Genomic DNA, 21,311 nt, shown 5'->3' with positions numbered 1-21,311 from the left:
ATTAAGGTGGTAAAAAAAATTCATTAATGATTGAAACTACAAGCACTTTGTTCATATAAGGGAGCTAATCAAATCGCGCAATACAAAAATAGATTGTGTTCAACGTTTGGCCCTTACAGGTGATAACAAAGCAAGAGATGAAGCTTTGTGCACAACTCTCCATGAACAGATTAAAAGAGAATAAGCATTGTGGAAACAAAAGTCACGACAAAATGGCTCCCCTCCAATGATCTCAACTCCAAATATTTTCATGCTAGTACGGTAATCAAATGTTGCAGAACTCCATTGATATGCTAAGGATGAAGAAGGTAACTGGAGATTGGGACAAACAAACATTGGAGAACTATTTTTTAATCACTTCAAAAAGACATTTACATCAAGTAACCCACAATTTTCTTTGGAACTATCTAAACTCATTCCCGGCCCTAGTTATCGACCCTATTAGCAATACTTTTCTTTGTAGCACCCTAGAAGGGTATGAGGTAAGGAGGCATTATTTTTCCATGGTGCTCACAAAGCCCCTGGACTGGATGGTATGACTGCAAATTTCTTCAAAATGAGTTGGCAAATTACAAGCTAACATATCATAGCTGTAATGAAATATTTCCTTCAACATAACCATCTTCTTCACGAGATAAACCACACTCATATTACACTCGTCCCCAAGAATGAAGCCCCAACCAATGTGAGTAACTACAGAGCCATTAGATTGTGCAACATCACTTACAAAATCATTTCAAATATTCCTGCTGGTAGACTCAAAAAACTGCTTTACAAAATAATATCTCCTTTGCAAGCTCCATTTGTTCCAGCGAGAATTATCCAAGAAAACCCCATTATTGCTCAAGAGATCTGTCATAAGATGTAACACCCACGCCCAGTATGAATCTCGTGTCCATTTTTTTTTTAATGGATGAAAAGTCCACTTAGATTTTAGCGAGTAATTTTGAGAATATTTTGCGGGTCCAATTTTTGGTGTTGATGGTTTATGAATTTTTATTGGACTTGTTAATTAGGTTAATTTCAGTTAATATTTTATAGACCTAGATTTATTTTTATTTGGTATTTGGTTCGATAATTTTGAGCAAGGTAGGCTAGTTTGAAAGGTGACTTGTGACCCAAAATTCAAAGAAAAACCCAAGGATAATTTTAGGCTCCAAGACATGCACGGCTTTACGTCCGTCTCGACTGCACGTTAACAATCCCTTGGCACCTCCTCTCCTGATTTTTTTTTTTTTTCTCTCATTTGATTTTTAACTTCCCACAATTCTACAGTTTGCCTTTGCTTAACTGATTAGATATATACTCAAGACTCTCCCTCTCTTTTCTCTAGGGTTTTCCAGTAATCAATATATATATATATATATAGATGATAACTTCGTCACGGTAGAGAGAAGACAAAGCCAAGACAGTTTTCTCCCAAGCTTCCAGTTTCTTTCCCCTGGACCACGCAAGGCCATCTATAGCCTCCAACCCGCCCCTAGTGCCCGGAATCTGCAACAGACCACTGCATTTCTTCACGGCCAACCACCAGTGGCACACCGAAACTGCCGAGAGGAAGAAACCCACCCTTCTATCTTAGACTCAACTTCTATTTTAATCACCCTAAAAAAAAGAGCAAGTGTGTCCAACCGTGCACTGCAACAGCCACCAGTTGCACCTCTGTAGCCACTTCTCCACGTTTTCAACCCACATGGCAACCACTGTTCTTTACAACAAAAACATATCACTTGCTCTCCAAAAGCGTGAACCATACCTTGCCACAGTTAGACCACGACTCCAACGCCACTCAGCTCCACCCCGGGTCACGGCCAGCCACCTCTCTACCTCATGGTGAGTTTTCTCTTCCCGTGACACCGTGATCTCTCTGTCGGTGTTCTCTCTCTCTCTCTCTCTCTCTCTCTCTCTCCCCCAGTGTTCTTCCATATCACTGACCACCCACGACTGCTGCGTAGCCCCTGGCTCCTCCGCACGCAATCTCCTCTCTCGATGAGCTTGAAGATTTTCTCCCTCGTCGCTCAGTGTTTATAGCCTCTGTAAGCCTACCATTTTGCTCAATTGTACGTTGTCATGTTCAGTTTTTCTAAAGTGTATAGAATTTGGCCTTTAATTACTAAAATACAACTAACTTTACTTTGGCCTTATGTTCCTTTATTTTTTAAGCTCTTTTGGGCTTTGTTTTAACTGTTTTGCTATATACAAGTGTTGAGGATGATTGTGAATCATATCCTCCTTGATTATAGGAGATATTTTTGGGTAATAGTTTCCATAATTAGTTATGTAATATACGATTATATATCCTTCCATTTCTGTACAAAATTGTCAACTTGTACTTTTTCCTATAAATGAAAACGTCCTCACCAAAGCCAAGTATGGTGATTTTACAAACCTTCTCATGGTATCAGATTCCTTTCTGGATTAACCTCCGTCGATCCAATGGCTTTTGACTCTTCTCTTCCTCTTCAAATGATGGTTCATATGATCACCATCAAGCTTTCCTCTACCAACTATCTTCTCTTGCGTAATCAAGTTCTTCCCCTTCTTAACTCTCAAAACCTTCTTGGTTACATTGATGGCTCTGTTCCTGAGCCTCCCGAAACTATTTCTTCTGATTCTTCCCTTGTTCCAAATCCGAAGCACGCTGCTTGGAAATTTGAAGATCAACGTCTTCTTATTCTTCTTCTTTCCTCTCTCACGGAAGAAGCTATGGTAGAGGTGATTGGTCTCTCCACCGCTCACACTGTTTGGACTACACTGGAGTCCTCCTTCAGTCACTGATCGAAGACCCGTGAGATTCGTCTCAAGGATGACTTGCAACTTCTGAAATAGGGTACTCGTAGTGTCACTGAGTATTCTCGCTCCTTTAAGGCGTTGTGCGATCAGTTGGCTGCCATGGGTCGTCCTGTTGACGACGCCGACAAGGTTCACCGGTACCTTCGTGGTCTTGGTCCTGAATTTGTTAATTTTTCAACTGCCCAGCTTTCTATTTCTCCTTTGCCACTTTTTCGTGATCTCGTTCCCAAAGCCGAAAGCTCTGAAATATTTCAGAAATCTCTTGAAGCACCTGCTGCTTCCTCGGCTGCTTTCACTGCCATGAAAGGCTCCTCTGGTGCGTCCCGTAATGGTGGGAATTGAAAATCACATGGCAAAGATGGCTTCTCACATGCTGGTCGTGGCAAGGGCCGTGGGCAGTATACTCCTCACTGCCAGATTTGCCGTAATGAGGGACACACTGCAGAACGATGTCGTGATCGATATGCCCGGGCTGATTCTCATGCCCAGATTGCTGAAGCTTTCTCTCAATGCTCTCTTGAAGTTTCCGATGTTGTCTGGTACACGGATACTGGAGCTTCTGCGCACATGACTCCTGATTGCTCTCAGTTGGATAAGGCTGAACCTTATAACGGTAAGGATTGTGTAATCGTTGGTAATGGAGCTTCCTTACCGATCACCCACACTGGTACTCATTCTCTATCTAAAAATATCACTCTGTTGGATGTTTTAGTCGTTCCTCAACTCACCAAAAACTTGTTATCCATCAGTAAATTAACCTCTGATTATCCACTTTCCATTACTTTCACTGATACGTCTTTTACCATACAGCACTGCGCAACAGGAAAGGTAGTGGCAACCGGTCGTCGTGAAGATGGTCTTTATGTGCTTGAACGCAGTCATTCGACTCTTCTCTCTGCTCTTCAAAATAATTCTCTTCGTGCTTCTTATGATCTTTGGCATGCACGTTTGGGTCATGTTACTCATTCGGTTATTTCTCTATTGAATAAAAAAGGGCATCTTTCTGTTACTTCTTTACTACCTTCTCCTACTCTTTGTGTTTCTTGTCAAACTGCTAAAAGCCACAGATTGCCTTTTATCTCTAATGATAGGCGCTCTTCACATATTTTAGATCTTATCCATTGTGACATTTGGGGCCCCGCACCCGTTACGTTTATTTCTCATTATCGCTATTATATTATTTTTATTGATGATCACTCTCGCTTCACATGGTTTTATCCTATGACATTAAAATCTCAAACCTTCAACATTTTTTTGCAATTTCAAACTTTTGTTGAAGTTCAATTTTCTCGCAAAATCAAAAGCTTTCAAAGTGACGGGGGGGCTGAATTTACGAGTCATCGTTTTCACACCCATCTCCTTGCTTCCGGCATCCATCACCAAATGTCGTGTCCCTATACTCCATCTCAAAATGGTCGAGCTGAATGAAAACATCGGCATGTCACTGAAACTGGTCTTGCCATGTTATTTCAATCTCATGTCCCTTTAGCTCGCTGGGTTGACGCATTCAGCACCGCTGTCTACACTATCAATCGGTTGCCCACACCTGTTCTTGATGGGCTCTCTTCCTATGAGGTATTGTATGGTAAGCCGCCCACCTATGAAAATTTTCATCCTTTTGGCTGTCGTGTTTTTCCTTATTTACGAGACTATGCATCTCATAAGTTTGCTCCCCGGAGTGCTGCTTGTATTTTTCTTGGTTATAGCATGTCTCATAAGGGCTTTCGGTGTCTTGATCCCACTTCTCAACGTATTTATATCACACGGCATGCTCGTTTTGATGAACTGAATTTTCCTTTTGCTGGTTCCTCTTCCTCACGATCTCCTCAAACTTTGGACATCTCTATCTTTTGTGAGCCTGTTTTAGATTCCCTTTCCCCTGTCCCTACATCTTCTGCTCCATTATCATCTATTACATCTTCTTTATCGTTGCCATGTGTGCCTTGTACTGCTGATTCTTCTGGTATTTCTGTGCAGCATTCTCCAGCTGATCCCTTACCACCAGCTGATTCCTTCACACCAGCGTCACCTTCTGCAGTTGATGCCTCGTGCCCTCCCATTGCTTCCGCTACTCTCTCTGCCGAGTCTGCTCCAGCTGCATCTAATCATCACCCGATGATTACTCGGGCTAAGGCTGGTGTCTTTAAGCCTAAAGTTAATGCTTATGTTTGTTCCTTGCCTGCTTCTCCTTTGTTTCATTCTCTCATGGCTACAAAGGAACCCAAAGGTTTCAAGTCTGCAGCTAAGGATCCAGGATGGGTTGCCGCGATGGATGAAGAAATTCATGCTCTTTCTTCCAATCGCACTTGGGACTTGGTTACTCGTCCCTCCAACACCAATATTGTTGGTTCCAAGTGGGTCTTCTGTGTCAAATACTTGGCTAATGGCACCATTGATCGTCTCAAGGCTCGTCTCGTTGCTAAAGGATATTCTCAACTCCTTGGTCTTGACTTTACAGACACTTTTAGTCCCGTCATCAAGGCATCTACTGTGCGTGTTGTTCTTTCTCTTGCTATCTCAAACCGGTGGCCCTTACATCAATTAGATGTCAAGAACGCCTTCCTCAATGGTTTTCTGCAAGAAGATGTCTACATGGAACAGCCTCCGGGTTATGTCGATTCAAGATTCCCTAATCATGTTTGTAAGCTGAAGAAGGCACTTTATGGCCTGAAGCAAGCTCCTCGTGCCTGGTTTCATCGCTTCAGTTCCTTTTTGCTTCGTCTTGGTTTTCTCTGCAGTCGTGCTGACACATCTCTTTTTGTTCTCACTCGCTCTGGCAGCATTATCTATCTATTGCTCTATGTTGATGATATTGTTGTTACGGGCAATGATGCTGCTTTACTTTAGGATTTTATTCAGCGCCTCCATTGTGAATTTGCTACCAAAGACTTGGGCTCCTTGAGTTATTTTCTTGGTCTTGAAGTGTCCTCCTCTGCCACCGGACTCTTGTTGAGTCAAGCCAAATATGCTCATGATATTCTTGCTCGTGGTCAAATCCTTGATTGCAAGCCAGTCTCCACCCCCATGGTTGTTTCTCAGCGACTTTCCTGTGATGGTGATCCTTACTCTGATCCCACCTTTTATCGTTCCATGGTGGGTGCCTTGCAGTATTTGACTATTACTCGTCCTGGTCTTGCCCTTGCTGTAAATTCTGTTAGTCAATACATGCAATCTCCTACTATTGATCACTTCCAAGCAGTCAAGTGCATTCTTCGCTATGTCAAGGGAACACTTTATTATGGGTTGTCTTTTTCTCCTTCTTCGCCCACGGGTATTTTTGCCTATTCTGATGCTGACTGGGCTGGTTGCCCTGACACTCGTCGCTCCACTTCCGGCTATGCATTCTTTCTTGGTGAAAATCTTGTTTCATGGAGTGCCAAGAAACAGCCCACTGTTTCTCGCTCCAGTTGTGAATCCGAGTATAGAGCATTGGCTCTCACAGCCTCTGAAGTTACTTGGCTCTCTCATCTCCGTCAGGATCTCAAGGTCTCTTTGAAGCATCAGCCCTTGCTCCTCTGTGATAACAAGAGTGCAATTTTTCTCACTCTTAACCCCGTTTCTCACAAACGGGCTAAGCACATTGATCTCGACTATCATTTTGTACGTGAGCTCGCTGCCTCGGGTGCCATTCAGCCCCAATATGTGCCATCTCACCTGCAGGTTGCTGATGTGTTTACAAAGAGCCTCTCTCGCCCTCTCTTTACCTTTTTTTGTTCCAAGCTTCACGTTCGGATCAATCCCACGCTTCGCTTGCGGGGGGGTGTTGAGGATGATTGTGAATCATATCCTCCTTGATTATAGGAGATATTTTTGGGTGATAGTTTCCATAATTAGTTATGTAATATACGATTGTATATCCTTCCATTTCTGTACAAAATTGTCAACTTGTACTTTTTCCTAAAAATGAAAACGTCCTCACCAAAGCCAAGTATGGTGATTTTACAAACCTTCTCAACAAGTACGGTCGCATACTAATTTATATATCAATACTAATTCATTCATACTTAAAATTTAAATTAACATTGTTTTCAATAAAATCTACTTTTTGACCAATCACATCACATTGATGCACAGATTAGTGTACAATTATGCTTGTAACTATATTTTTCCTTGTTTTAAATACAAATTTTCTATAAAGAGAATAACTGAGGTTTTAACTGTATTATTTTTAATTTGGGTTATATTTAATATTTTTTTAAACTATGCATATTCCTAGTCAGATAAATATATTAATATGTAATTTTTTTCCATGTAATAGTATTACTCAGTACTAATTTTACAACTAGACTTTTTATAGTAAATCGTAAGTTTTTCTTTTAAACACATTAAACCTATTATATGAAATAAATCTTGGATGGTTTTAAATTATCGTTTTCATAATAGTTTATAGAGATATGAGTTTTAAATATGATTAAGTTAATTTCCTAAATGAATTTAAGTAGATGGAGTTAGCAGTCCTTTTAGAAGTTTGGTAATGTTTAGTATCCTGTATAGGTGACGATTGGTATTCATTCGGCACGATGTGAAATGATTAAAAAAAATTAAAAAAGTCCAGATAAGCGGGATTCCTATGCTAGGCTTTACACGAAATGTTTAGACAGAGATTGACTTTTTGAAAATTTTACATATTTTGTTATAAATGAGAATTTGGGAAAAAAACGATGTCGTTCATTTATTTGCATTACTCATGAAATCTGTATGAAAAAAAAAAGATGTTTTTTGGCATGCATTGTGTAGACATAGCTTCATTTTGTCATGTTGTCTATAAACTGTGAAAAACAGCGATATTGAAATTCTAAAAAATTATGCCTTGATTAGAAAGATGCTCTGACTGTTGTTTTTAGTACATGAGATGATCTGAATATGTTTTGATACTTTGTTTTGTTTTGATATGGCATCTAAAAACCTTTGGCATGGTATACTGATTTTGTATCTGACTCTGTCTCTACTCTACTCTGTTATGCTCTGCTCTGTTTAGGTTGGTACCAACTTCTCTATCTCTGAGTGCACCCACTTTGTAAACTAAATGATTTTTATGTGGTCTTTCCTGTGTGCACACTCAGCGCTCTAAGAATAATAAAGAAAAGATTTTACTTTTGTTTCTGCCCAATTTGGCGGCCAGGATTAGCAAAAACCTACCATGGGAGTGAAATATGGTCTCTGCTTTGTAAGATGCTCTATTTTGATGTGATGATGATGCTCAATTTTTGTTATGCCAAAGTACTCTAAGTTTTATATGTCTTAAAACCATCACCCTGTTATGTTTGAAAACATGTTTTGTTATGCATGGTAACTCTGAAAATTATTTTGTTTTGCATACTGTACTTTGTAAATGCTTATGTTTGTACGCTAGTATATGTCCTCTGCTTATTGAGCTGTTGATAACTCACCCCTTATCTCCACAACATTTTTAAGATGATTTTGGATATTTTAGGTAAGGATCAAATTATGAAGCATTGGGTTAGATGATTTAAAAATAGTGGTTTAAGCTTAGAGAGTTTCTATATGCGTATTGAAAAAATTTATTAAGAAATCTTATTGTGTTATGATGACTTAGCATTTTGAGAAATTTATTATATTAAGGACATTAGTTTGAATCAAAATTTCTTTATGATATTGAGAATTTGAAATCTATAATTATATTGTTGAAATGTGAGTTTAAGTGACAGGAAGTAACTCTCTGACCCCTAGGTGATCGGGGCGTTACATAAGATATGCTAGAAACAAGGAAAAAGTGACAGCATGACTATTAAAGTAGATATGAAAAAAGGTTTTGATAGAATGGAATGAGATTATATTCTTTATGTTCAAATTTGCCTTGGTTTTAGCCAAAAATGGATTCAAATGATCAAAGAATGTATCACCACTCCCAAATACTCAATTCTCCTCAATGGTGTTCCATTTGGCTTTTTCTCTCCCACACGTGGTCTTCTGCCATCTTGACCCCCAATCACAAACATTTTCTTTGCCGATGGCCTCATCATCTTTGCGAAAGCAAACCTGCAAAAAAGCACACACAATCCAATCTACACTTCTTACTTATATGGTGTGGATAGGATAAAGAATCAACAATAGTAAATTCATTGCCTTCATCAGCAAGAATATGCCCCCGCAAACAACTTTGTCCCTTCTCGACACTTTGCACCTAAAAATATCTCCTGCCAAAACTAAACACCTTGGCCTACCCCTAGTTCTTCCAAGCTGGCAAGCAAAACTTGTTTCCCAAGCTGCTAGAACCACACTTATAACCTCTGTGGCTTCGACCATTCATTCCTACAATATGTTAGCATTTCTTTCTTCTCTCCAAGAACTTTTGCAATACCTTGGACACCATGCTTATGAAATTTTGGTGGGGATTCAAACTAGACAATGAGAAGCACCTTTTCTTGAAAAGTTGGAACTCAATCTGTCAACCAAAACCTTTGGGAGGTCTAGTCATTCAAAAGATGCACGACCTAAACATTTCCCTCCTTTCCAAACTCAGTTGGCAACTCTCTATAGGTTGCAATAAACTATGTGCCATCGATAGATTGAAACCTCCCAAAGGCTTTGGCTGACAACTATCAAACCAAATACATGAAAGATGATCACTTCCTAGATTCTAAAGTGAAACCTTTGGATTCTTGGTTTTGGAAAGGCTTATGCAAAACCAAATCTGTAATCTCTCAAAGGAGCTTATTTCATTGTCAAGAACGGGCAATCCATCAACACTTTATCCTCCTTTTTCAAAAAATAAAAATAAAAATAAAAATAAAAAATCTATCAACATTTTCTCTGATAATTGGATCCCCCAGTCCCCTCACCTAACCCTAACCCTAATCTAGATGCCTTAACTCTTGTCTCCGATTTCATCCAAAACAATCTAAAGCAATGGCTGGATAGATATAAAATTTTCTCATCCTTTAAACCCAATATTGCTAACTCAATTATCAACATATGCCTCCCTCAAAATGATAACAATGATGAACTCATCTAGGCCCCATCTCCGTTCGGCAAGTTCTCTATCAAATCCACATACAATCTCATCTCTAAAAATTCAATTCCTCTTTAAAACTCAGCTCACCACACAATCCACTAGAAAAAGATTTGGAAACTCAAACTCCAAGCTCGCCTCAAACTCTTATTCTGGAAAATCAATTGGAACTCCCTTCCTACAAAAAGCATAATAACTTCCCACCTTCACCTTCCAGCCACAATTGATATCTTGTGCCCACTTTGCCACTCATCCCTAGACACCTTAGAGCATACCTTCCTTAGTTACCATTTATTTTGTGTTATTTGACATCAATCTCAATAGAATCTTCTTAAAAAGCATATTAATGTTGAAGGTCCCTGCTGTTTTTGTGCCCAACAAACTGAGACTACAACACATGCCTTACTTTATTGTCCTGCAGTTTTCCCATGCTGGACTTCATATGTTCCTCTTATTCAGCAACTCAAGACAGACTTATCAATCTATCAAGTAGCTTTGGCAGTGTTAAAGCAAGGTAAGGAGGATGAACTAGCTGTGTTCTTTGCTATTGCTTGGGGCTTCTGGGGGAGAAGAAACCAAATGGTCCATGAGCAGAAACTTGTTGCAGTTCAGTAGGTAATGGACCATTCTTTATCTTTGTTAAAAGCCTCTACTGATTTGAAGCAATTGTCTAGGCTGAAAATACGTGAGTTTTATGATTGGAAGCCCCCTCCTTCGTAAATGTAGATGGTGCTGTGTTTGGTGAGATTCATAAGGCTGGGGTGGGGTTGGTGCTCAGGGATAATGCAGGCAGAGTAATTTCAGCAGCAAGTAAGGTTGAATATGAAGTGTCTAATGCTGAAGCCATTGAAATGTTGGCTATTTTCCATGGTCTACAACTATGCGCCAGTATGGGTCTCCAAAGACTGATTGTGGAATCAGATTGCTTGATGGTTGTCCAAGTGCTCAACAATGAATTGGTCCCTGATGCAATGTTAGTACCATTATTGAGTGAAATTAGAAAGTTGAGTGGAATGTTTGTTGAATGTAATTTTCAACATGTTTATCGAGAAGGTAATCGGATTGCTCATATCATTGCCCGATATGCTTGGAATGTTGGGAGTATCTCAATGTGGAATGTTGTTTTCCAGACTTTATTTCTCGGGTTGTTTGGTTTAATAAATGTCTGTAAACTCTTTTTGATTAATGAAAGTTTGAGGTTTTCCTAAAAATAAAAATAAAAATTGGATCAATATAATCATCTCCCCAAATCCCACTCTAAACCTCCCTCTTGATTTAATCCATCAATTCCAGATTTTCGCATCAGTAGCTATGGATCAAATTTGGATGTTCCGAAATAAAGCTAACCACGGGCAAACCATCCCCTCCGCCGTTGAAATTAGGCAATCCCTTCTATTGGTTTCATGCAAATAAATTATAACGCCGCTACTCGAGAAAGCTTCACCATCATTGTAGGCATATGCAACAACTCGAGCAGAAATTCTCAAGTCATGAGCAAAGAGCATTCAAGCATCTACTCCCCTTTATGGTGAAGCACAAGCAGTGTTGTTAGCTATCAAACAGACTTTGGCACTCAAAAGCTCAATTTATTTATCTTGAAGACTACTCACTACTAGTCCACAAAAAAATCAGTGGTTGTTCTGGAGATGTTGACCGGTCTATCCAAACCATTATAGAGGATTGTAGACAACATCTCAACCAATTCAAAGGCTGGAGGTCTTTACATGTCACCCGAAGTGCCAATCATATGGCACATGAGCTTGCATAAAGGTTTGCTAACTCACTCTGGTTCAACAACATTACTTAGGATCCTGTCATGCATGACTCTTTGTATTGGATTCACGCTGGATTTGACCCCCGATACTCTGTATTACTACTCTGTTAATTCTATCTATATATTACTTGTTTGCCGGGGAAAAAAAAAAAAAAAGTCACTCGTCTTCTCTTGATTTCTCACGGGAGGGTGTTATGTAACCGTAGATTGAGGGCAATGGCCAATTTCTAGAGGTTACTTTGATGTTAATTAAGAAACTTCTTTCAGGTTTTGTAAGCTGCACTATCTTAGAGAACATTCTTCAATGAACTTGCCACTGTTTACACAAAATGCATGTGGATGTTTTCCAGGTGTCGGGTTATATGAACAAACCCATTGGCCTTATACAGGGCGATCAATCATAATGGGATTCAATTCCAATGGGGAAGATCTAGAAGCTTTTGCCGGTGCGGGGCTTCATAACAAATGAACTTACAACTCTCCAACACTGTTATAATAGACTACCATGGCTAGATGGATAGTCCATGTTATTACTACTTATACTAAAATGTTAAACTAATAGGAAGGAGTAGATATTAATCATTTATATTTTTCCTAACAGTCACTATGCTTGCATTATATATATTCTCGTATCAATTGCAGGTGAAGTTTGTTCGAGGTCTGTTTATGAATTCCAATCTTATATAGTACGATTCATATTTCTTTTTCGATACTGTGCCAATGATGAGGAGGAAGTTTGTCCCAATACTGTTGCCTTTTTTTTTTCGGCTATAAAATTATATGTTCATGATTGCATGTAGGACAACACCACATGTATGACCGAGGAGATCAAGGAGAAAGAAGAAATACACTAAGAAAAAGTTAAGGAATGGTATAGCTGTAGTAGTTGACACAAATAAAGAATAAAGTAATCTTGGGCATATTCCTCGTTGTTGATCTTGTTGGATTTGGTATGGATATACGGCTTTTGGGTATGTGTCCTCTCAAACTTGGGTGAGATAAGAAGTTCTGAGGCATTAAGAACAAGCGTGGCCAACCAAGAGACTGAAATTCATTAACCTGCAGGCATCATTGTATCATTCATGATCGATCTTGACAATATCCAATGGAAATGGCTTTAATTTGTTTGGTCATAATTTCTTAATGCTTATCAAAACATTTGGAAAATGGAAAGACATCCGAAGTTCAAAGAACTGAACTCTATTTCAAGAATCAAATCAACAGTAATAAATCAGATGCTTAAAAGGAGCAATTCAAGGAATCTCGAAAATAAACATAATCGAAACCACATGTTAATAGCAGAGAGAAGAAAATACAAATAAAAAACCAGTCATCTTGACAAGCTACAAAATCCTGCTCCTGGATCTCATTTTCTGAAATGCATATGATGAATGAAAGGCAATATATGCATTAAAAGCAAACTGTTTTATTATACACGGAATCCTACAATACATACTAGATTCTGTCACGCATCTCCCAACAAGAAAAATCAATATATATTATTTCCCTTGATAGCGTGGACATCCCTCTGCAGCAAAACCAGAAACATCGATCCACACTTCATTTAGGCGACCAGAAAGGTGACGTGAAGAATTGTATTGGGCAACCGAGTAGAAACTTTTATCTACCATTACTGCTCCATTAATTCCAGTCAAGTACTTGTTTAGGATGTTCACAAGAGCTTCACTTTCCTTTTTAGCATTATCATCCTTAGCAAACCCAGTAAACTTTCTAACTGCTATGCAATGACTTCTCCACTTGTCAAACTGCAAATTTAGCTCAGGATTGGGCTGTGGAGGGTTTCCCACATATTTAGTAGAGACATAATATCTTACAATATAGTCGGAACCGCGGGATGGTGGCGATGATGACGATGACGACGATGAGTCGATGCTTGTTAAGACTGGAGCAGTCATTGTAATCTGAGAATGGTCGAGGTTACCACCCTTAAGGTATTGATACAACCTGATGCAAAAGCGACTAGTACAAGTTAATTTAAACTTGTGTTTGAATTTTTTATGGAATCCTCATGTTAATGGGTGAAGTGGCCACAATCCCAAAATTTCCCGTTCAGTCAGCTTTATCTGTAGATGAACAACTACACGAGATCCCCCTTATTTGGAAAGTACATTCAGCATTACCAATACGAAAATTGGGCTCAAATTATAACGTTGCATATTCCATATAGAAACGACAGAAGAGAGAGGATTCTCAATGTAAATTTCCTGATAATTAAAGAAACCAAGTTTCCATTGAAAGTTCTGACATAGATCTAGCAACATGCAACATGGGATCGAAGATTCGAAATACCTTTTGTTGTCATTATTTTTTCCCTTTTGCTTCATTAATTTCCATAACGACCAGAGAGGGAGAGAGAGAAGGATGATACTTCAGAGAGTGTGTATATATATATATATATATAAATAAAGGTGGTCGGTTTGGATGTGAACCTGTGAAAGCCATCTTTGGTGGACTTTTCGAAGGAGGTTGCTCCTCGGACGAGGGCAGACATCCACGAGGGCTCAAGGTAGAGTCTAATCTCGAAATCAGATTCCGAGTGCATCACTGTGTATTTTGGCGATTCGATCGCGTTGCCAGAGATCAGTACGAGGTAAAAGTACATTGCTATTACCAAGTAATAATAATATTGGAAAAAGTAGAGCGATGAGTTTCCCATCTCGATCGGCTTTTGTTTGTGATTCTGTGTCTCTACTGAAAGCGCATTTCCTCTGCTTTTTATAGCCAAGACAAGTATTGCCCGAAGTTTGCCCTATACTTCTTCAGTACCACAAAAAATACCGCTCAGCTGCCGATGCAAGTGCCGCTGCTATTGCATGTTACCTGCACGTGCCTCTCCATTAGTGGGTGCTTATTTCATATATAATTTTTTTTTTTTTGCCCTTTTTTCCACTTTTGCTAGATCTACAACCTGCAATCAAAACACAAATGATGTGGATTGCTGTCCTATTAGCGTTACGTGTGGTACCATCATGAAAAATGTGCTCAATTTTGTTTCTGCATGCATCTCCCTTATTGAGGTTTATGAATTCTTTTTTTACCTCGAGGAAATTCCATTCAAATAACTCAAAAACTCTCTAAGTGACCATTGATACTCCTAACACTACTTTGCGATCATCCGAACCATGGAGCTATCTTCACTACTACTTTGCAGTTAGTTTGCTCAGAGTAAAGAGCCCTAGCTAGTATATATAGTGAAATTTTGACATTGATTTGTACATTTGGTTGTATATATCCTGTTCCCAGAATTTGCTCCCAACCTTTGTAACCTCTCTTAATTTATTTGTATAATTTCTACACTTGTTTTTGGATTTCGATTCTCCAAAATCGTATCTGAATTTTAGGGTATAGGATCAGTAATATGAGACACTCATGATCAGTATAAGATTTGCTTAAGGAATCCAAATCTTTATACTTATAACAATTACCAAATTATTTCCTAATTAAGATATTGCAAGAGCTTCACAATCAGAGAACATGATAAGGCAGATAGAAAGCAGTGTTCCAAATTTTATGTATTAATCAAGGAGTCAGTGGCTTCAGTACTCCCATCACTATCAGATTTTCTTATTGCCCACTTGTGTACGTGTTGAGTCTTGAACGAACTCATGAAATGCTTTGCATATGATCTAGTCATACATGAAAGGCACCAAGTATGAGATGGGCATCTCACCAACCCTAGTAGTGATATCTGCCATAGAACGAATAATAAGGAGAGGCACAGAATTGGCATAGCCAACAATCAGAATCTTATGGGTTTAGTTCAAAATTAATCATGACCCACTTTCCCAAATGACGACAAAGTCATTTTCACTAGTCCATGATTCGATCAACATAGGATACTTTGGAATCTATTAAATTAATAACCCAAGTTCTATATCTATTACTAATGTAACTTATCTTTAATATAGTGGATGATAATGGCCAACTAGGAATTGCTTTTTATTAGAAAAATATATGTTTTTGTTTGCAGCCTCATTTGAAATGCCAAAACTTCTATTTTTATAAGTTTTCTAATTAAATTTCCCTGGTTGGAAAGAAAAGTACTTTCACGGTCAAACAAGCAATAGGGATTATATTCATCTAGTAACAAAGTTTATATAAAAATTAGAAAGATATGTTAAAACAAAAACCCCAATAAATTAAGTGTTCATAAATGTTTGGTTTACAAAAAAAACTTTACAAAAATAAACTTATAAACTGACCTGACTTAAAATGATATGTCAAATTTTAAAGTTCCTTTATTGTAAAGTAGTAGATTTGACACCTGATATTGAGTCACATCAGTCTGTAAATTTACTTTTACAAGATCTTTTTGTAAGCATAATACTTCTTATAAAAGTAACATAATTATCCTATGAAGATGTTTTTTAAAAATAACGAATCACAGGAACTTATGGCCGGGCGATTATGGTGGTCGTGTAGTTCAACAATTTCTTAACCGAAGGAAAGGAGTAAACTAATATTATATAAGTATATATATTTATATATTGTTATAAAAAAATGGTAATTGTTGCGAACGTGTTTCGTATTCCTCTTAATGACTTCAAGTAACCTGTAATAAGAAGATGAGTGGGGCTCGATGTGATGGGGGATAGCTTCGATGTCTGAGTTAGAATGGTCTATCGAGAGAGAAAACCTTAAAATTTTGAGATAATAGTTCTGAATTTACCTTACGCGTATTCTTTGTTGGCCTCTATTTATATTCGTTGAGCATGTGATGATCAGAATGGCTTGCCTCATGGCTTGATATTCTCTAATCCTTGTTGGATTGCAAATTGCTAGGACTTCGAATTGACTATTATGCTGAGGGCAATCAATACATCGGGAAAATGTTATAGGCGGATATCATATCGGGAGATTTCCTGTACGCTAGGCGAAAGTTATAGGCATATATCACACTAGGAGATTTCCTATCCTTTATATTATTAACCCACCATTAATGATAGCTAATTTGAATTCCACACTAGCTCGTTTCGGGTGGTTGGACCTTTGGTATGCACTGAGCAGGCCCTTGGCATTTTGGTTCGTGGGCCTTTATTGTATAGGGTTTGGCCCACTCTTTAAGAGGGACTATTTGGCCCTCCAGTTACCCTGAGTGTGACGAGAATTTCCAACTCTGGTTTTGTTAATCCCTTACAACTTGAGTGTATTGCTTAGGTTATTTGGGAATCTTCTATCTTTGCTTCACAAGTAGCTGCTTCAACAAGACACCTTCCCACGTATGAGATGGCATGTATCAGCTTAGGACAGTTTTGATAAGTAAGATAAGAATTTTGAGTTGAGATGAAAGTTTAAAATATTATTTTTTAGTATTATTATTGTTTTTGGATTTGAAAAAGTTGAATTGGAATTTGAAAAAGTTAAATTATTTATTATATTTTGTATGAGAATTTTATTAAAGTTATGTTAATGAGATGAAAATTTTGAGTTGAGATCTTTTTACCAAACATGCCCTTATTCTTCACGTCTTTTTAGGCAGCACAAGTACACAGGATTTGTTAATTCCATATCTTTGTTAGTGACATTGGTTGCGATCTCGTTGGGGCTGTCTAATAGTCACTATGATATGATGCCCCTAAACTCTACTTGAGATTTGATAGAGGTTGAAGCATTGAGACATGCAATACAAGGTTATACACTCCTACTTACGACAATTAAAATGTAATGCACCTAGAATACTTCTAGCAATATACAATAAATGCAACGGAGATTTTTTTTTTTTTTTTTTTTTTTTATCAACATAGATTGCACCAGAATAACTGATTCCCAAAACATATTTCATTTCATTAATACATAAGCACATTTATCATTAATCCAAAACATGTCTTTTACACAAAAAGTCATCATTCTAGAGTTATAACAACTTAAACTTCATCAAAAAGCATAACTACACACCAAGCCACTCACACAGCTCGGTGATCAATGTCAAAATTACATCCAAAACTGAATTATAACTGCCAACAACTCTTTTGTACTAGTTCCAATCCTACTCAACCTCATCCAGTCTAGGATTTTGTGATCAATGCTGTCCTATCACGTTTTCTACCATTCTGAGTGGGAATGGTAGTTAAGACTATTACGGTGAAATTTTTCAATATCAACAAATTATGTGCTTAAGCTACCATTATTCTATAAAGCATATGTGATAATAGACATAACATGTATGCATGACTAACATGACCTTACACTTGCAAGAAAAGACTTTAGAATTATTTTTGTACTTCATGATATGCTTTCTTAAAGAAAACAAACTCATTTATTCATGTTCATATCTTATAAAGTTACTCAAACAGAATGCCTACACCATGAGTTCTTTATTCATTTCTTTAGAAATACTTACACAAAGTAGACTGCCTATGTCTTAACATTCTATTAGAGATACTAAGACAGAATAGAATGCCTACGCCATGAATATTTCATTAGGTATATCCAAACAAAGTAGAATGCCTACACTATGAGAATCCTATTCATGCTTGACTTGAAATAAAGATGTGACAGACTTACATGGTTCATGACATATGTTCATACTATGTGAAAAATATTCATACTTATGATGTGTGACATCATGACATAGCATAAATATTGCAAACATAACAAGAGTTAAGATAAAACATAGTTCATTTGCATGAAATTTACTATCTAACATACTGTCATACATTGAGAGTAAGTTAGAAACTAACTTATAAATATCCTTATGTACAAACATAGAGCTAGCTAAAATGTAAAATATTCTAAGGTTCTAAGGTTAGAAAATCTCATTTAACTTAAGAAATACAAAATTTACTACTTGTAGTGCAATATTTTTCAAAATTGCCCTCAACTCTTGAGAATTTGTAAATAGGCCCCTAAACTTTCAATAATTATAAACGGGCCCCAAATTTCACCAAACTTGACAAATGTTATGTATTTTCTATTCTAAGTCCATTTAGGAACTTAATATTTACAAAATCAAACATCTACTATGAGAACCCTGCCTTGGCCGAAACCTCTAAACACTAATTTTCAATTGATGTGATTTTTAGTCTTCCTTGCATACCATTTATGCTATAATCCAAATTTAAGACATAACCAACACTTAATCCCTAGCTTAGAATCATGTCAAGCCACCATATACACAAACACTGACTTGTCATATGAAGTAATCAACACAAAACATCAACAACCATATAATCTGAAACCTTGATGCATGTGACAATTCTAGCATTTCTCTTGTAAATGACTACAAGAATCTTAATAAATCATCAACCCTATCTTCTATCATGCTAAGTACTCATTCCTAGTTGATAACACATATCACTAAGCAATAAAATGCAAGATATTAAAGAGATAGAAACTTATATGTGCCATAAACCCTAAACCAAAACATGTTTGTTTTTGTTCTAGAATATTTTGACTAAATCTTTAGGTAACACGAAATTTTATTGAAGTAATTCACCCAAACATATCATATTATTCCCTAGCTAGGCCTTAGCATCATTTTGAAGCATATAATAACCAAATTCAAGATTAACATAGATAACTAGTCACAAACCTCAAAACTTGCATTAAGATCATGTGCTCATACATTTGCATCAAATACTCAACTTAAACCCTTTTCACAAGGCTCAAAATTAAACTGTACATAGATTCAACTCCTATTAAAACCAATTCAAGACTCTAGAGCTCAAAGAATAAAATTTATCAAAGAACTTCATGCTTAAAGTTTCAATTTTCCATAAACCTAATGGAGCATGCAATTTCTTTAATGAAATCTCTTGTGCTATGAACCCATACAAAATATTTGCATACATACATGATAATATCATCATTAGAACCAAAAATATATAATATTATATAATATTTCAACACAAAACCCCAAGGCAAACAATACATGCTAGTCGAATCCTTCAACTCCAACATCCTCAATATTCAACCATTAAACCTTAAGGAATATTATTCCAACACTCAGCCAACAAGATCTTAACTTAGAGCAACTTAAAATGATATAGTGGAGAGGTTGAGAAAAAAACTTTCCAAGATAACTCCAATTCACTCACTCGATTTGTTCTCAAATTTGCCGAAGTGTAAAAGTTGGCTTGTGTGCAAGTGAGGAGACATGGTGGGGAGTGTGGCACTAAGAGGGATGAAGAAGGGGCTGCTTGTGGTTGGTTAGGGTAGGGTGTGGGTGATGTGAGGTTGCTTGCTGGCTTGGACAAAAATCTTTGGTGGTTGGGCTATACAGTTAACCGATTGAGTGGAGGATGGGAGTGGGTATTAAAGGGTAGCATTGTTTGTGGAAGGAGACAAAGAGTGGAGGCCATTAGGTTGGTGCATTTTCCCTAACAATAGATTGCTCTCGTTTGGGCTTTGGTTAAGGTTTCAAGTTCCAATTCAACTTGGGTTGGTCATGGGTGGTACTATGGTGTAAGAGAGGGGCATGTGCATATAAGAGGAGTACTTTGAGGTGTGATGGTTGGTTGTAAAAATTGCATAAGTCAAGTGGGAAAAGAATGGACAAAACCAAGTGGAACATGGAGGTCATTTGGGGTTTTGGTTTCAAACCTCCTTTTGAGGGCTCGTCAAGAAGGTACATGTGTAGGTGGAAGGGTATGGTGGGTGTAAGAGAGGCATGGGCATGTAAGAGAGTATAAGGTTTGCTTGATTTTCACTCAACCTCCTAGATGGTGATGCGATAGCTGCTTGGTGACATGGTGCGTTAGGTGCTAGGTAGCGTTCCCCGATTGACCATTTAGCGTCCGAGAATTTTAAAACTTTTTATTACACCATAAAATCCTAAATTTTCATATAAACATAATAGTACAATCTATTTTATTTAATTATAATCCTAAGCACCTAAAAAAATTCTAGGCATTTTGTTCCCTTAGCGGATCATAATGTTGCTAAGCTAATGAATCTGAATTTAGCTTAGTCTACTATCTATAAGATTTCTCCTACATTTTCATGGCCTATTACAATCTAACTAAAAGAAATTATGGCTATCGAATTCCCTGGGGGTGTTACAGTCACTACTCTTATTTAAACTCGATTTTCGTATTTTTCTATTTCTTGCGGTTGTGCCTTCTTCCCCAAACCCTAGTTACTTTTTACAATGGTACTCTCCTCAACTCTTAACTTTTTCGTATCTCAATTTTTTCTTCTCACTATTCATTGTTTCCAATGGCCCCTCGTAATGCTTATCTCTTCGATTCTCACGACTCCCATCCTTTGCATACCTAGTCATCTCTTAACAAGCTTGAGAGTTTAGTTCCTACCACCCAAATGACTTTGAGGGCCTCCGTTGGTATGCTAGAACTTCAAAGGTAGACCTAGATTCAGTGAGTAACTCGTATGGAGTCTGGGCTTTATAGTTTTGGAGGTTCCTAGGGCCCATCATCAAGACGTTGATTTGGAGGGATTTTTTGAATGGGTGGATCAACATATGAATATGCTTCTAATGGTGTTATGACTCCCCTTTTTTCATTTGATTTGGGACATTTTGGATGATTTGGATCTAGCCCATTTTCAGCTCCACCCTACTGTAGGAAGGATTTTACTGTCATGTTGCATTGTGTGGCATCAAGTTTTGGAGTCTGCTGACGAGAAATATCCCAACCTCACTACTTGGGACTTGTTCTATATCCATGGTATTCTGCATTTTGATAGAAATTTAAGTAGTTTCCGCTCGTGGACTAAGTGTAGGGTGGTGCATCTGGTGACCCACTATTCTCATGCAAAGGATTGGCACAAAAAATATTTCTTTGTATTTGGTTT

At 37.7% G+C, this 21,311-nt stretch overlaps 1 protein-coding gene across 1 annotated transcript; it reads right to left on the bottom strand.

The window, feature by feature from the left end:
- Window positions 1-12,792: 12,792 nt before the first annotated feature.
- Window positions 12,793-14,300, bottom strand: LOC122313059. Its single transcript, XM_043127772.1, has 2 exons — window positions 13,991-14,300; window positions 12,793-13,505 (listed from the first exon to the last, which is right to left on the bottom strand). The coding sequence occupies exons 1-2, from the start codon at window positions 14,215-14,217 to the stop codon at window positions 13,040-13,042; spliced, it is 693 nt and encodes a 230-aa protein (XP_042983706.1). The 5' UTR covers window positions 14,218-14,300; the 3' UTR covers window positions 12,793-13,039.
- Between the last annotated feature and the right edge of the window lie 7,011 nt (window positions 14,301-21,311).

Source organism: Carya illinoinensis, chromosome 6, assembly GCF_018687715.1.
Source record: "Carya illinoinensis cultivar Pawnee chromosome 6, C.illinoinensisPawnee_v1, whole genome shotgun sequence".
NCBI lineage: Eukaryota > Viridiplantae > Streptophyta > Magnoliopsida > Fagales > Juglandaceae > Carya > Carya illinoinensis.
Note: the sequence above shows the minus strand (reverse complement) of the source record. Positions and strands in the feature narration are given on the sequence as shown.

What these genes read in the sequence shown, in the direction of transcription:
- LOC122313059 (XM_043127772.1), bottom strand. Translation starts at nt 14,217, where the DNA reads ATGGGAAACTCATCGCTCTACTTTTTCCAATATTATTATTACTTGGTA. An exon ending in ACCAAAGATGGCTTTCACAG is followed by an intron (nt 13,506 to 13,990) that starts GTTCACATCCAA and finishes CTTTTGCATCAG; the next exon opens with GTTGTATCAATACCTTAAGG.